The following is a 17,462-nucleotide window of genomic DNA, read 5'->3' on the forward strand; positions in this document are numbered from 1 at the left end:
AGTGCATGTGTAGTGGAGGAACATTTGAAGTCCTTCAGGTCTCTTGCTTGCAAGGCAGGCTGACCATCAGCTGTGCACAGATGGGGCTACAGGCAAACCTGCACCAGGGGTGGGAGGCTGACAACACACCACAGCTTTCCCTCCGGTTCCTGCCTTGATTCGCAGCCAGCATTCCCTATTCTGGTAAGTAAATTCCTTTGGGCCAGGGCTTGTACAAGCAGCAAAAGGCAGCGCGTGCATGCTTGGTGATTCTTACTCATTCCTAAACTCAGAAGAGATCTGCTTAGGGAATTAACTACTCAGCAAAGCAGGTTTGACCAAGGACTTTTCATGTGCATACTAACTTGGATAGTAGAGATTCGACTTCCCTCCCCCCTTTTTTTTTTAACCTCCAAACTTACTAGGGGAGGCTCATTCAGGCCAACAAACCACTAACAAACTTTGTCATTTAAAGGAGAAAGTGAATTTAGTGATTGTTAAGATACAGCTTGGAGACAGAAGTCTTGCAGTACACAGCTGTCTCCTTGCCCAAATTTTCCCTATCAACACATCAAGGTGTTTTAATTTGATCTGGAAGAATGACGGTGCCCGTGTGAAAGATCAGACAGTGCTTCGCCTCCACTGTGGCAATCCAGCACAGCCATACCCTTGCTACATCCCTGTTTGTCCCCCAGGACATGGGTGGATACCACATCACTTCCCACTTCCCTAACCAAAAAGATAACTAAGTAATGACTCCTAATCTTCTTAATGATGGGATTAAAACTGTTGACTTGGGAGGAGAAGGCCACTGCTTACACCCTTGGTCATCCTGCCCCTCTGTTGTTTTCTAGTCCTGAGCCACATGCAAAAAACACACTTACTCCAACCGGCACCTATCAGATGACCCCCCAGAAGAACGCATTAAACCTCACAACCAACACCCATGTCCCATCTTGAATCGGCCAGTTCCAGCAAAAGCAGCACAGAAATATTTGCTTCATCCATCATCTGCTGGAATTTGCATTCTAGTTGCACCAAGATTGTGGGGAGAAAATAACCGGAAACAGCTGCTTTTGCTTTTTGATCTCTTGCTGGTTTTACAGCATTTGTATCTTTCTCTGAAAACAGAGAAAATGACCCAATCTCTTTCTCCTTAGAGCTGTTGCCATCCTCTTTTCAGTTATGTGTTCTCCAGGTCAGCTCACCAAAAGCAAGAGGAAAGAGTATTTTCTCCACATCAGCAAGAAATCTGCCTATTCCCAGCTTGTACAAATACTAAAGAAGTCAGAAATTCTTATATGAACCTTGGCAGACAAAATATTTATGTTTAGAGTGGTGACCCAATTGACATCACATGGACTCTCTTTCTTAGAGAAAGAGTAGACCTTAGAGTAGGTGCTTCGTCAGTGGATGCCATCCTACCAGCTGAATTCTTCCTTGTTGAGGCCTGACCTGGGGCCAGGATCTGCTCCACCATGAGATCCATGTGTGCAGCTCAGCACGGAGCTGATCCTGAAAACCCAGTAAGGAAAAAGTCCAGAGAAGTGAGAGCCAGCCCCCACCCCTTCTCAACTGGGGCAGTTTGGATTACAGACCTGCTCAGCCAGAAAATACAGGACCAACTCCCAGTTCTACAAACACAGACTTCTTGGGCAAGTCGTGTCAGCCATCCGATATCTCCAACTGAAGCTTCCACCCCTGCCCTGCACTCCAGGTAGGAAGCGTAAATAAACATAGCGACGTGTGAGCCACCCAAAGAGGCTTGGTATCTGTAGGGAATGGCAGAGACCCCTGCAGAGACCATCCCAGCATCTAGGAACCTAGGTGGATGGGAAGCAAATGGATGAAAAAGACTACAGAGATGCTCTTCCTCCCTCCTCTGCTTATTGACAAGACTTACGGAGAACTTGGTCAAATTTGAAGCCATTAGGAAGAGGTGCAGCCCATGCTGCAGACACCACTCCTTTTCTTGAACCCCCCCACAGTCCCTTTGGAAACATCCAAACTAGGCCAGTGTTAATAGCAGAGGTCTTTATTTAAATTTTTTTATATACAGTAAAAGTGTCGCAGATAAATCTGTGACAATCAGACAAGACAAATGTAAATCTCTCTCAACAATTAGCAGCTTAAGATCTATAAACTACAGTGTTACGTTCACAAGTGTCATTTCTGTACTTTTCAACCCGTGCAAGTGAGTTTTTCTGTTTATTTTTTACACTTTTAAAACACACTTACAGCTAAGTCAATTGCCTACTACTATACCACCTGGCATACACAACACAGACACACAGGGTTTTTAACTCTTTAGCCACATTCAGAATTCACTTAAAAACTGGCAAAACTACCCAATCTTGAACCCTTTGTAGCTTGGCTTCTTTTGTTATAATGCTGCTTTTTGTTTACTTAAAAAATGCATATTTTTCAAAGCTGAAAGACAGTGTCTTTTCTGTCCCAGTGCAACATGTACAGAACTCAACATTTAATCTGATCAGACCCTAAGAACTCATGAGATTGGAATAAGCCAATGAAATAATTGCTGTGAGCATGCTCAGTATCATTAAACTAAACTAATGAGGCTGAGAGGAAAGAGAATTTTATAAAACTAAAAATGGTAGTTTTTTGCTTCAGGATTTTTTTTTTTCATTGAGAAAGCAGATGGGGAAACAGATGCACTTCATTTGAACCATGAAATTTCACTGAAGAGCTGCTGCTTTTTTGAACTAACAGAGCCCATTATATTCTTCCCTTTTTATATGCCAAGTTGATATGTGCTAAACGTATCTAAGAAATTTCAGAATTGTTTCAACTCTGAATATGAAATGTTTTGGGAAACATTCTGCAACTCAGAGATGGTCACAAAAAAGTTTACATACATAAGAAAGGCTAATAAAAGGTACTCACACACCACACTCACATCCATGGCGGAAACTCTCTTCTACGAGTCGTCCAGGAATGCTTCATCAAGAAAGCGAACACAACCACTTACAAGGAAAGGGAGCTTTAAAGCTAGAATCACATTTCCAACAATAGAACCATTGTTAAGTTATCAGAAATCATCACAGACCTTCAAATTGAAGAAGGAGAAAACCCCAAAATGTTCTGCTAATACAAAAGGCAGAACACATGGCAGTAGTGTTAGGATATGAAAAGTGGATGCAGCATCATATATGGCATTACTGCAGACAACTTTCTGGAATGGAAAAACTGTCGAGAGAGAAAGACAGACAGACAGACATTGTCCAGAGCCATATATAAATGGCCTTCACCAAACAGTTTTGAGGTGAAAAGTTTCTATTAAGCCTATGCCTTCTGGCAAGTTAGCAAACAGCGTTCCTTAAAGAGGACACAGAGCTGAGACACTAAATGAAATTAGGATGGAAAGAAGAAGAGGGACAGATACTTCCTCCAAATAGGATGAATACGTGGTACTGAGCGTCCAGATCCATTGGCTGTCAACTCCTTCGTGCTTTGACCACATATGAAACCTACCATGAGCTCTTCTAGCGTGATCAAAACAAAGAAAAACAGATGTGCAAAGGCCAGATATCAGAAACAAAGGCAACAAAGCTTCTCAATCACATACCAAGTCAGTTCTTACTGTTATCCCCACCTTTGTTTCTGACAAAACCTACATAACGGGAAGGTGAAAATTATCTGTGTAGTCAGTATGGGCCAGAGGAGGGTAGCAAACAGAACGGAGTTTCACTGGAGCTAGAAGCATGGCCTAGGGAGGGAAGGTTTATGCAATCCTTGCTCCGTCTGCAACTCTGTAGAAAGAGGAGTGACTATTTTTGGCTTGAGTCAGTTGCAATTGGCAATTCATATTGTAACAAGGACAGGAGCAGATTAGTGCATGGGGTGGCAAAGGGAGGTGTGCTGAGATCCCTGGGGAGATGGGGTACCTGAGTTTAAAGACAGAGCTGTGACGATGGAAACAATACACAGAATCTTTGAAGGAAGAAGGATGGTTGGGCAGCGGAGGGCTTATCTCTGCCAGCAATCAGAAGACCCTCAAGGGTGTCAACCTATTTTGGGGAAATTTCTCAGGGCCCAGAGTTTGCATCATAACATAAAGTCCCAGGCTTCCATCTATATCCATGGAGCATATGCATTATATACATATGTGTATAATCTCAACTGTTTTAGGTCACTTGGGGAACGTTTGGTTTCTAGATGGAACTTAAGCCTGGAGGGAAGGAAAACAACAAGATCTAACTAAACACCACAAATGGTGTGAAAAAGAGAATCCAGGAGTCTTTTTGGATTTCATCGAGATGGAAATTGAACTTGACTTTGCTAGAGTGGAAAGGGATGTTCCACCAGTTAAAAAAACTAGAGAGAACCAGGTTCCTTAGACACGAAGCCTGCTTGCCAGGACCAATGGGTCACCAGCAACAGCACGTTGCTGGGACTTGCGAGTTGCACTTCAGGCTGACGTTGCCTTTAGTGCTTTGACAAGGTATCTGTGCTAAGTACTCTCCTTCATGGCTGAAGAAAAGGGTGCTCCCTCTGGCACGCTACATGGAAACAGTGTACAAAAGATCTCAGCAGACACACAAATGATCTTACCAGAGTCTGACAGGAGGAAAACTTTGGCTTCACTTTTTAGGAGTTTATTTAAAAATTAAATTAGTGATATTTCTGAGAGAATCATTCCTTAAAGTGGACTGTCAATTCAATATTTCTTTCCTTAAAAGAATCTGTCTTTTCCCTAAGAAGGGATGAAGAGAAATTTCTTGTTCTCATCCCAAGGCCAAGAATGAGAGATCTGGAAATGAGAAATATAAACATATTCTCCCTCACGTCTGGAAAAAAGGATAAAAAAACTGCATGACAAAAATGCGTAGAGAAGATAGATTTTTTCATGATGCTGCATCTGCATGCACAGGAGGACAGAAAAATGGCATATGAACAGCACTGCACTCCAGACAGGCTGGCACTAGAAACTACTCTCTGCCCTCCTCAAAACTGTTTCAGGACAAGACGGTTCACAATTATTCACGCATTTCTTCATTTAAAAACATCACTTCTTTATTTAAAAGGAAAAAAAAAAAAGTAATGACCCTCCCAACCCCTTCCAAAAAAACCCCCAATAATAATAATAATAATAATTATAATAAAAAATCCTATTAGAAACAATAAGGAAGCACTGAGAGTTTGAGTATTACACTCTTCAAGTATGCTGTTTGGATTTTTTTTTTAATCTGTGAATATACATATATTAAAAAAACCTCAAAAGTGCGACCAAGGGCTTCTGCTTAAAGATAAGTATTTAAAGGACTACTTCAAAATACTGTAGCACAGCTGTGCAGTTACTGTGTATGGCATGAGGCTTCCACTTCATATGCTCAGCAAAGTTAACCAGCCTTATAGAAAATTATTGTAAGTCAGGTTAGCACAAATGGCAAACCCAGATGCTGAGTTGGGAAAGAGATCCATACGTTGCTTTTTCTCTTGTTAAGGAAAGAAACCACTCTGAACCCATACGTTTGGGCATGGAATGTGAGCAGACTTCACAGTAAAAGTTTAGTGTTACAGGTTTGCTGTGGTACCATCAATCAAGGCTGCGCGCTAGATTTAGCTTTGCTCATTTTAAGCTAACCATGTTCTCCTCTTCCTGACAGGTTTAGTACAGTAGTTCAAGCCACAATTTAAATTGCCCGTTGGTATGCTCCAAATTTGTGTATTTTATTTATTTCTTTTGTACACTTTAAAGAATCTTAAGATTTGCATCCAAAGAGAACCATGCTACATAAAAATTATCCAGGATTCTCGCCAAAAAGAGTTCTTGAATAAAATCTAAAAAATACTATTGCAATGCGTCTCGCAGAGAAAAAACGTTATTCTAAATGTAAACAAATTCACTCGGACACTTTAAAACTTCAGCGGAATAGTTGCTGACTAATCTTTGCCACGCTTGCGCTCGAGAGTGCCGGGAGGGGCGACACAGCTGATTCCTTGCGCCATCATCTAGGGGGGGACAAGAACCGTTCCAAGTAGCCAGTGATGGCGTCCCAGTGCTTCCACAGAAAGGCAATGAAAACCACTATGAATAAAGTGCTGAACGTCCTATTGCGAGTTTTCATGAGGGGCACGACGCAGTTGGCCACGGTGGAGACGAAGACCAGGAGAACGGCCATGACGGCCAGGAGGATGTTGATGAACTTCCCCAGGAGGTTTCTGGCTGTGGCGTTCTCCAGCCCCTCCAGCTGCACCACCTGCTGCTGCTGCTGCTGCAGCTCCATCTTGGAGATCCGGGTCTGGCAGGCCTCCAGAGCCTCCTGTCGGCGAGAACACACCGCCCGTTGACAGCAGCCCCTTGCAACGTCACCTCGCGCCACGCGCTCCTGCTGGTCCCCGCCGGGCTGGGCCACCCCCCGCGCTGCGCACCTCCCGCGGGACCCGGGTCACTAGGCTGATTTCATATCCCACCTCATGCTGCTGAGAAGGCCCTCCCTCAATCAGGCACGACAGCCTGCAACAAACCCCGTGACCTTGTTTACACGGGAGAGGCTCGACAGAGAGGCGTGACAGGTTGGGCAGCAGGAAGGCAGGCTTTAAGACACACATTTCGACTGCCACCGTGCACTGACAGGTGCCTGTTTGCTTACGTGTGAGGGTCACCTGAGATCTTACCATCCTTCCTGTCTTTTGGCGGGACCCGAGGGACAAGGACACTGACACCCCTCGGCAACCAGCCAGCCCTCACCTGTCAGGAAAGGGGAGGTTGCCCAACACAGGGCTCACTTCAGCTTTGCTTTCAAGGGACCACCGAGAGGGCAAAGGCGCTGCGTCCACCCTCACCTCCCTCTCCTCACCACTGAGAGGGCAAAGGCGCTGCGTCCACCCTCACCTCCCTCTCCTCACCACTGAGAGGGCAAAGGCGCTGCGTCCACCCTCACCTCCCTCTCCTCACCACCGAGAGGGCAAAGGCGCTGCGTCCACCCTCACCTCCCTCTCCTCACCACCGAGAGGGCAAAGGCACTGCGTCCACCCTCACCTCCCCCTCCTCTTCCACTCTGCATAATCCCAGAAGCTCACATTTCCATCACTTGCCTTCCCCTGGCCTGTGCTTGTTTGACCCCTCCGTGAGCCCGTTCAACTCTCTATTCAGCCTGGCAGAAAACTAATCCAACAAAAATAACTAAGCAAAAAGGCTGGGCTGCCTTCTGCTTGCTCAGCGAGCTGAATGAGCTCAGGGAAAGATCTGAGGAGCACCAGGGCCAGGACATCACAGCTGGGGTTACAGGAGGAAGACCTCCTCCTCCTCCAAACCGCAGCAAGCCATGGTGCTGGCATAGCGCCAGGCAGGCTTAGCAGCCTGAATGGGTGGGAGAAAGGAGAAGTCCAGGAGAAGGGCAGGAAGCACCAGATTCCTGAAATTGCCTCCAGGAAGAGGCAAAGCAAAAGCATGTGAAAGGAGAACACTTTACCCTGTACAAAACAACCCTAAAGCACTGCTGACTTAGGGGTGACCTGTTTTCAGACATCTTTTCACCCTGATGAACCTCAAGGGGAGCAACCCACCCTCCAGTATAACCCACGCAACATGCAGGGCCTGGGCTAGAGACCAGGAGAAGAGGGAAACTGCTCTAAGGCAGTTTGTGATTTGCAAGGGGAGATTTCTGTTCTCGAGGTATAAATTTGTGATTTCCCCATTAATCCTTCCTCAGAGCTGCTTTTCTCAGAACCTAAAGGCCAATTTCAGATAACATCTAGAAGTCTGCAGAAAGCAGCTGTGCCTCACAGACTGATCACTGAAACAGGAATCAGGATTCTTTGTCTACAGACTTATTTTTGCCACTGTTCTCCTGAGACCTCAGCCCAGGCTCTTAACTAGCGTTTCATGCAAGGAAACTTAACACTTACCTTTCCCTCAGCAGCATTGAGGAATAGTCTGTCTCAATTTGCAAGGTTACATTAAAAGTGCTGAATCATAAAATGAAGATTAAAAAAAAAGCTATTGAGAAATCCCACTTCAATTTAAGTTTTCTACCTTACTTCTTCCTGCCATGTTAAGTTAGAAAGGAGAACAAAACTCGAATATTGCAACACTCCCCAAAGTGAGATGCTGCTGTTTACTCTATCAGACGCCATGGCACCACTGGCCCCAGACACTGATTTATTTTAACCTTAGCTTAAAGGTCACTGTCACCTGTTATGTTTCCCTGCCATTCCATAATGTCTGTGGAGGTCAATGAAACATGAGGGCTTCTCTTTAGCTACATTACTTGAAAAAAATGGGTAAAGTTGATGAGCCTGTTCTAACAGCAAGGAACCTGAAAGGACATTGACTCAACTCAACTTGCAGCTGGATCTATAAGTATGCCAAAAGCAAAGCCTGCTTTGTCTCCAGAGGAAATCACCTGGCTGCAACTCCTTCGGGGGAGAGGAAAAGAGAACTTTGACCTACAATTCTCAGCTCATGCTATAAATACCTCAAGTCAGCTATCAAAACTGAGATGCCTCCTAAAACTAACAACAACAAGGATTTAAAATAGAAGATAGATATCTTTCTGAACTGGCCTTTATAAGGTTTAGCTACTGCTCCGGTCATTTCCCAAGTCTTTTGCTTTGTCTCCTTCTGGGTCTATGGAGGCCCCTCCAACTTCGCAATCCCTAGTTCCATAGCCTTGGTCTATCACATACTAAGGGAAACGTCACTCTTAAAAATACCTCCTTATTTGGGCAAAACCAACAGAATGAATTGTTTCCTGACTCAACACAGTGGATACACAAAGCCAACTACCGTTTTTCCTTAGGCATCTGTGGTGACTGCTCTAAAATTAGTGACATACAAACACACCCTAGATCGGTTTACTGGGAACACTACTGTAAAAAAATGTTTTTAATGTCATAACCCATTAGTTTCCAATACCCAAACACATACCTTCAAATATAGTCAGTGCCAAAGGTGGATGTAGGCTCCCACTTTGCTGTAATATATTTAAAAATCCTGCTTTGGAGCACATGGCAGGCCCCCTCTCAACATGAACTTGCCTGCTGCTGAATGCACACTGCCCTCCTTCACAAAGGAGGTCACTCAGAGAGATACCTGTGAGTCAGGGATTGCACAGAGGTCTTTCAGGACTCCTTAATATACAGTTTAGCAATAAAGCCACAGGGATTGAAAACAAATACTGAATCAAAGAAGTATCTCAGAAGCAAAGGAGTAGTTATTGAAAGAGCATGTGGAAGAAAGGACGTGAGCCCTCGCTTCTGTGACCCACCTGGATGTCCCGGGCTCGCTCATAAGACTGATAGGCAATTTTCTCCTCCATGCTGGCCAGCTCCTGTTTTAAATTTAGGATCTCATTCTGATGGAGCTCAGTCAGGTCATTTAGCTGCTCTTCTAGTCTTTCACATCTAGAAATGGGATAACAGCTTTAATGAGAAGAGGCAGGTAAAATTACACTGGTAACAATAGAGCAATGAATAGCAGCACCTTTTTGTTTGCTTTGGGTTTTTTTGAAAACGAGTGTGGCTACCTCAATCTTTATGACAGTATGCTTTACAAACAATGTGAAGTCTCCTCACGCGGAAATAAGGAAATCCCTTCTACCAGGTAGAACAGTGTTAATCCTGTTTTAAATCAGGGAAAAACACACAGAGAGGTTAGACGACATGCCTCAAGTGATGTAAGGAATCAAGGACAGAATTAGGAATAGAATTATTTATTCTCAAGACTTTTATTTTAACCAGACTAAGCTCCCATCTAACACCAGACACTCTTTAAGCATTTTCACCTTCATTCCCAACAGTAACAGGCAGGAAAACGACACTGCAATTAAATGCAACTGACGCCTCCGAGAGTGTGAAGGTCTTGCCTAGTCTTTACAGGTAAGGCCATACGGATGACTGTGATTTCTTTATCTCCTGTGAATGATTCAGCTTAACTAGCAAAGATTATCATATTATTTATAAGAAGGACACACGAATCACACTAACACTTTACTAGTGGTGAATGGTTTGGGAGCAGTCCTGAGGAAGGAGGCCGCACAAAAATCTGAGTTGTGATAATTCCATGAGAGATAAAGGTGTTTCTCTCATTGACAGAGTTTTAAATTAACTTCAGTAATAGATCCATAATGTTATTTTAGCAGTTTCAAAATGCACTAGGGATATTTTCCATTTGTATGTAGCTCTTCATTTTTGGAATTTTAAGTATTTAGAAGCAAACCATGTTTGAATACCCTTTTAAAATCAGGCAAGTATACATAGTGTTTCCAAAAGGTAAATACACACATATGGATTAAGCAACTAGTTCAAGGGTCAGAAGTGCTGAGTTAGGTACGATCGATACCAACCTCTTCCCTAAAGTTTCCCCACTAGTTTCTCATTCTTGGTTCATTATGAGCGATAGCTCTGATGGTAATTTAAGTACGGGTACAGCCATTGTGGACGTTGGAGTTTTACCACTCAACTGTCTGCTCATGATAACAGCATGGAAAAAACTTACAGTATTGCCCTTATCATCTGACCCTTGACACTAATAACTGAGAAATTTATAGGTAAAATTCAGCATGTAGAGATAATTTCTTGTTTTAAATTCAGTTCCCCTCTATCTCCATATGATTTTAATTTATACAGGTATACACATGCATAAAATGCATAAACAATACTTATCTATTGACAAGAGTTTAATCACACGTTCTGAAACTAGCAAAGACAAGAATCCTACTTCCATTTTTTCCCAAGATTTTTGGTGCTTCACCAGCTAAACATTCAGCAACTCTAGGCATAAGCTAACCTTTAGAAACGGGCTGTTTTTTGTTTTTTTTTTTTAATGAAGATTCAGAAGAGACTTTCCATTTACAGTCACTGTGCAGTATTCCTTTAAACTATCGAGGAGGAGTCAGACATCGTTTGACAATTTCCAGCAATGACAAACGCGTGTGGTCAACCAGCAGTGAGACTAAGACAACCACCAGCTGACACAGCTCAGCCCGGACAGGTGCTGAAATAGCCAGGAAACCAAGACAGGACAGGATGCACAAAAAAACTGGTTTCCCAAGAACCACAAGCTGCAAACATGGGAAGAGCAATGGGAAGACTGGCTAATGAAGAAGGAGCCCAGATATTTAATATTGCCATTTGTTCCCACCCTATTTAAAAAATAACTTGCCAACAAACAAGAAATCAGAATCAAAGTCCCAAGGGCAGCATAAATTATATGAAATAGATCGTCTGTTAATATACTTCAAATTTCTCCAGTGGGTTTACTAAACAAAAAAGGAACTTAAACGCTTCAGAAAATATCCTGATTGTGTCTTTTGCCCTCCTCCCACATAAACACGTTTCATAAAATGGCTGTTGCCAGGCAGCTCAAATCCTGTTCTCTAACAACAAACAACTATATTTTAATAACTTCAATGCTACCTCAATCTACAGGAAGCATAAGGAAACCTTCCAAATCTGTATACTTAACAGTTTCAGCATAACATGATTAGTAAAAAGCTGGCTCCAATTCTCCCTGCCCCGAATGCGGGGCTCCTAGCTCACGCCATGCCCAATCTTCGCTGCGCAAGGAGCCTGCCTGCTCGCCTCGAACGCTTGCTCCCTTTACACCCAAGAGTCGCCTGTGGGTTTTGCAGACTGTACCCAGTGCGTTAGGCAAATGCTGAGTTGGGTCATTTAAAAGAAATCAGACTTATTTTTGAAATTACATTCCTCTGTCCATCTCCTTTTCACTCCTTGTCACATTATCCACAATTTAGAGAACGCTTTTTTTTTTCCTGCTGCTCTGTACTGCTGTTGTAATACAAAAAGCTAAGATGGGTTCATGTGGTTTACAGGCCCAGAAGCCAGGATTTTCTGAAGGAAAGATGGTTCAGATTTAATTCAGAGGTATTACAAAAAGAAAAGGGATAAGACACTTGTCAAGAGGGCTAAGACTTAACTCACACTTCCCTCTCCAACATATGATTGGCAGCATCTACGCAACAGACTAAAACTACCTGTGAAAACAGCAGTGCCTCAGCTGAGCAAACCCCACTCTATTTCAGGTCTGAAATCCCTCATCAGACTCCAAGAATTATCTATTCACTAGTTAAATGTGAAATTTCCCGTTAAAATTATAAGGGTCTAGATTAACAAGCTATAGCACAGAAACTTTTCTATGCAACAGGCTAGTGACAATTGCCACAAGCATCTCATCGTCAGAGGCGTTCATGACATGAGAAACAGAAGACACCTAGTACCCTATCGGGGTGCTTGCTTGAAGTCACGGGATATGGAAACACTCAGCTGAGAAAAGCCACATTAGATTTTCACCCATTTGCTCAGCTCACTATTTGGGAGTCAGGGAACTGACTTGAAAAAGGCCAAGAAAAACAATAATGACAATATCATTTCTTAAGAGCTCTGAGGTGTTTTAAAGTAATAGCTGCAAAATGTGAAGCTAATACAGCATACGTAAGGGAGAGACATGACGATGAAGCCGTTTTATCTGCACTCAGTGAGTGCTCCAGCAAGTGAAGAAACTGCCTGAACTGATGCTAAAATATCTTTACAGTACACAGTGAACTGAGTTTAATACCTCACTCTTCAAACACAGCTCCCAAGATGGACCTTTTTTTTTTTTTTTAATAACTACTTCATATAGAATCTCATCTTGTTTTTACTTCTGTTATCCAAATATGTTTTTATGCTACTGAACACATTGCTTTCAATAGTGGAGCAATAGCTAAAAGCAGTATCTATTGCGATATACTCCAAATCTTCTACCCAGATGGTACGCAGGGGACAGAGCTTGCTCTCTCTGCCAATATTTATGTTGTACTTTTAGCTCCAAAGCCTTCCCTGGTGAAAGGAAACAGCTTTGCAGGAATGTTTCAGTGCTTTCATACCTGGGTGAGGATCCTTCTGACCAAACGCGCAGCTTTCATCGCCCTGGCATACTGTAGAAAGGCTTGTTCAACCAATCTAGACCTCAAAGGTTTAGTGTGTTTAATCTATTTTAAAAAATTAATGAGGACAGAATGAAGCCCAACAATTAGACTACAGCAAAAATCAATTAAATGAAAGCACAAACTTCTAGCGTTTCGGCTGATGGATTTCTCCTGACAGGAACGTGGGAGATCTAAATGCACTTTCCAAGGATGCTGGGTTTGGGAAAAAACCCAACGCTCAGACTGGCAGCATTTCAAATATGTGAGCTCATGTTTTCACTGTGTACAAACAGGTTCCTAAAGGGACAAGAAACATGAAAATACTCAGCAGGAACTTTATTTAGGTCTCAACAGTACAGAAAGTCCCTGATCATATCAGTAAACAACTGCCACCTTCTAACTGATGAGATAAGCAAGGGCCTATTTCAGCCTGTTCCCAGCGCAGAAGCAGCACAAGGACCGCGAAGGCCTGGGCCAGGCTCTTCCTTCCCGGTGACTCAGCCCAGAGGAGCGGCGAGGGGCTCTGGGGCCAGCGCTCTGCGACGGGCAGGCAGCACAGCCCTCCGCGGCCTCACCAGGGCCACCGGGCCGGCCAGGCACCTGCAGCTGGTGAGACGGAGACGCGAGAACTGCGCAACCGCGCCAGCAACTCCCTGCCCCAGAGCTAGTTAACAACCGAGCAGCTGCGCCGACTGATAGGCAAGATCTGGAAACAGGGAAAGGGAGGGAGGAGATGGAGCAGGTCATGGAAAACCTGCAGGGCAAGTCATGGCTGACAAACAGAAACTAAGTCAATGTACAGGGAAAAAATATTAGAACCTGCAAAAAGTAGAAAATCTAAGAAAGAGGAAGCGGACAAAGAGGGAGAAAACATTCTGGAGCCTGCTTTCTTCTAGCTGCCAGGTACAACACACATACTCAGTGCTGTCTTGCAAGCAAAGGCTTCTCTAAAACACTTCCTTTTTTAAAATGCACACAGTGCTCATTTTTGAAAGCTTCCCAGAAATAGAACACGGTTATGAGGTATTTATAGCTTTTAAAGGCCAGTTATGATTAATTTGAATCCCAAGCCTCCCAGCTTCAAACCACAATCTCCATTCCCATCTTTATTTTTTGGGGAAGAGAACTGGAGAACGAGACCAGGTTACTAGTCAGAGGAACAGGTGCCAGCCTGCCCGGCCAAGGCAGTGGCTTCCTCTGTGACCTTGGACATATTAGTTAACCTCTCTGCTTTGGTATCCAGATCTCAGGGTGACGCTACCTTTTATCTTCATGATGTTTAAAAATACAAAAAGTAACAAACAAGAATCTGGATTTCTACAATGAGGTATTTGCCTCATTGTGATTAATCCATGAGCTCCTTGTGGATCATGCAGTTACCTGCTCATCTCTGAAAACCTGTAGGGGCAAGGGCACTCAGTGTGGTTTAACTAGTCTTCTTTAAAGGTCACACCTTTAATTAATTTACATCAACTTTCCAAACAGCAAGTCTAAGTCACTATCTTTTTTACACTTTTATAGCTCGAATACAGATTCTCCGGGGAGCTTTTTACTCTAGGCTGCCTTGAGCAGTGGTTAGGCTCTGGGCTTGCCTGCAGGGGAGCAGTCAGTGAAGGTTAATGGTGCATGACATATGTCTTTATATTGGAGGAGGGCGAGGACCGACGTGAACCTTGCTAAACGGTTTCAGGGAACAACTAGCCAGTTTAGCTGGCAACATATATCAGTCCCCAAGGTCTACCACTGCATTTTCTGGCCTTCAGCTGTATTGTGCTTGCATATAGTGTTCCTTTATGAGTATGCGTGCACTCAGTGTGCTGCGTGTCAAACAACAACCTGCGTAGCAGCAAACGACAGGATCCCTCTCTGCTGGGGAGCGGAGGATCAATTCTGCGTCGCTTCACTATGCGACTTCGTGGCAATGGAGCTGGAGAAACCAAAGCTGCTGTGCAGGCTCCGGTGTCAGTCAAACGGCCGACTGTTGCAAAGCGGGGTTAGAAAATGATGTTGGTCTGGCTTTGTCAACCCAGGTTTGCAAAACACATGGAAAGTTTGCTGTCTCTACAAGATCCTAGTAGGCTAAGCCCTTTCAAATATTTTTTCAGTAATCTGGCACCGGCGTGTCTAAAAAGCTGTAGGGCCACTCTGTGCAGTACTGTGTAAACCGACACAGCACTTGGCACGCGGTACATCAGCACGCCAGTCCCCAGCACCAAGCCACCGTGCTGAGCCTCACAAGCTGCGCTGCACAGCCTCCTCTAAGTGATAAAGGCCAGAAGCAAACTCTTTACAAAAGCCTGCTGTCCTCCACCAAAATGAGGAGTTGGGTCCCTTGTATTTTTTATTTAAAGTTTTGAACATGCAGTATTGAATTTAGACCGCGGTATCCTGAATAGCTGGCAGAAAGCCAGTCCTGTAACACTCCCTGGAGAGGGGAGTCAGGGGACGAGCCTTTGCTCGCAGCGTTTGACGGGCGGTTTGATGGGTAGGACATAACGCGTTCTGCTGGGCTGCTGCTCGGCTCTGATGGGTGGTGAGCTGACAGCTCTCGTAACCAAAATGGAATGGGAGGGAAAAGGGGTCCCCTGAGGACTCTCCCCTTTTTTTTGGCGGGGGTGGGGGGAAGGATGTAACCTCTGGTTGGTTGCAGGAGATGGCTGCCATTCTGCTCGACTGCTTCTCTGAAGCTTACAGATCATCAGAGTCTTCCCTGTGACCAGATGAGGGATTGGTAGTACTGCAGCAGCTCCATCACCTTTCCATTCCTTCCAGTGAGGGGAAGACTGACCAAAATATGGGGTTATTCACTTCCAGAGCCACATTTCCTCCATGACAGGAACACCACTAGTAGCTAGCATTTAACTTCATTTCATTAAACTCTGTCACTCTGGGACAGCGAGAAGGGCAGGGCACATCCTGGTTTTGGTACAATGGCAAGAGCATGTCTTTGGGGAAAGCCCTGAGAAAGTGGGATATTTCTCTCTCTGCTAGATGTGGATCTGAGGGTCAGAGGAGGCAGAGTCAAGACACTGTCTGCATGTACCCTCTTGTCTCCTGCCATGCCCCAGACCCTTGCAGGCTTTTTTCCAGGGAAAAGCAGGGTGTGGGCAACAGTAACTGCATCAATGTACTCCTGGTCCTTTGGGACATCTTTCTAAACCTCTTTGGATTGCCCTTTTACGTAGAAAAGGCTATGAAATAACTTCTTTCCTCTGCAGAAAAGGGAGATGAGCAGTGGGATAACAGTATTTACAAAGACAAAGTTAGGAAGGTGAAATCCTGAGAACACTAAGGAGCTTCACATCTGAATCAGGCTGCTGGGAACAGCCTGCTGAGTACCATCAAGAGCTCTAGTGCTCTACAACTCGCAGTATTTAATATAGCAACTAAGTAAAAAAGTACTTACCTGTACCGCTCCTCTTGCAGAGTCTGCATTATTAATGAGTAATCCCTCTGATAACGAACCTTAAGGTCCTCAAATGATTCTTCCAGTCTTGCCTGTGTCTCTCGAATTTCTTGAATCTCATGTAGTATTGCATCAAACCCTGAGCTCTGCATATCCAGAGTGTTTGTTTTGGAGCTAGAAGCTCCCACAGGGCCCCCTGTGGTGCTGTTGGCTCCCACTGAGCCCGACGTGGCACTGGAGCAATCCTCTTCACTGCCATATTTTGGGCTTGACTGAAAGTTCTGAATAACACCTAGGGCCTTGCCTCCTGTCCCATCTTCCTGGCCTTCTTCTAAGGAATCTTTCAGATTAGCAATATTGTCTGCACTCCCAAACTTGTTCCTTATGAGGGAGGCAATCTCCCGAGGTTTGGAAACCACAGCTCCTGCTGCTGAATGAGTGGCTTGGGAGAAACTGGAAAGCCCACCTTTAACACTGTCTACTACGCCCTCACTGAAGCCAGTGACTTTTGCTCCGACATCCTTCAAACCCTGATGCATATCCCTGAAGACATCCTTTGGTTGCCGAGGGATCCCATTCTGTTCAATCTCCCGCAGCTTTCGATGGTAATGTTCTAGTTTCTTCTGCAGCTGCAGGATGGTCTGGGCTGACTTCTGATTTTTCTTCTCAAACACTTGCTTGATGCGGGCGCTCTGCTGCTTGTCAGCATTGTTAGCCAGTTTCAGATACTCTGCCACATTGTTATCACGGGCCGTTTGTTCGATTTTGATCTGCTCAGTCAACTTCAGTATCTTCTGTTGCAGGTGAGTGATGGCCACTTTTGTACGCTGAGGATCTGGGGTCCCATCAATTGAGTCTGCATTGATGCTGCCATCAGTGCTCGAGGCGACTGCGCTAGAGGTCTGGGCTAGGCTGCTGACTTCCAATCGCTCGATCTAGGCAAGGAGAGAGACAAATATAAGCACAAACCACTAGCTTTGCTAGTGTAAAGACATCCTTTCTTGTACCGACCAACTTGCCAAGTGGATGTAAATCTGCAAAAGTGCACCTTTGCTCAGCTGGTCAGGGTACAGTATCAATAAACTCTTATCCTCAACACGAAAAAACTGAGCTTCGCATGCTTCACAGGCATCTAGTAAAAGCTAAGAAAAAAAACAAAATCCCAAGTAAGTAAGCCAAGTATT

At 44.4% G+C, this 17,462-nt stretch overlaps 1 protein-coding gene across 8 annotated transcripts in view; it reads right to left on the reverse strand.

The window, feature by feature from the left end:
• Positions 1-5,056: 5,056 nt before the first annotated feature.
• TMCC1 (transmembrane and coiled-coil domain family 1) overlaps positions 5,057-17,462 on the reverse strand; it is a 198,376-nt gene continuing 185,970 nt past the window's right edge. For 4 of the 8 annotated variants that reach the window (XM_067303562.1, XM_067303561.1, XM_067303563.1 and 1 more), the window contains 3 exons: positions 16,279-17,213; positions 9,213-9,348; positions 5,058-6,263 (listed from right to left, as the gene is read on the reverse strand). In XM_067303562.1, the coding sequence (XP_067159663.1) occupies positions 5,949-6,263; positions 9,213-9,348; positions 16,279-17,213 (1,386 nt within the window). In that variant the 3' untranslated portion in view covers positions 5,058-5,948. Of the gene's footprint in view, positions 6,264-8,872; positions 9,038-9,212; positions 9,349-16,278; positions 17,214-17,462 lie in introns of all 8 variants that reach the window. The other 4 variants (XM_067303557.1, XM_067303559.1, XM_067303558.1 and 1 more) reach the window with 2 other exon arrangements.

The sequence above is a fragment of the Apteryx mantelli genome, chromosome 12, assembly GCF_036417845.1.
Source record: "Apteryx mantelli isolate bAptMan1 chromosome 12, bAptMan1.hap1, whole genome shotgun sequence".
Taxonomy (NCBI): Eukaryota; Metazoa; Chordata; class Aves; order Apterygiformes; family Apterygidae; genus Apteryx; species Apteryx mantelli.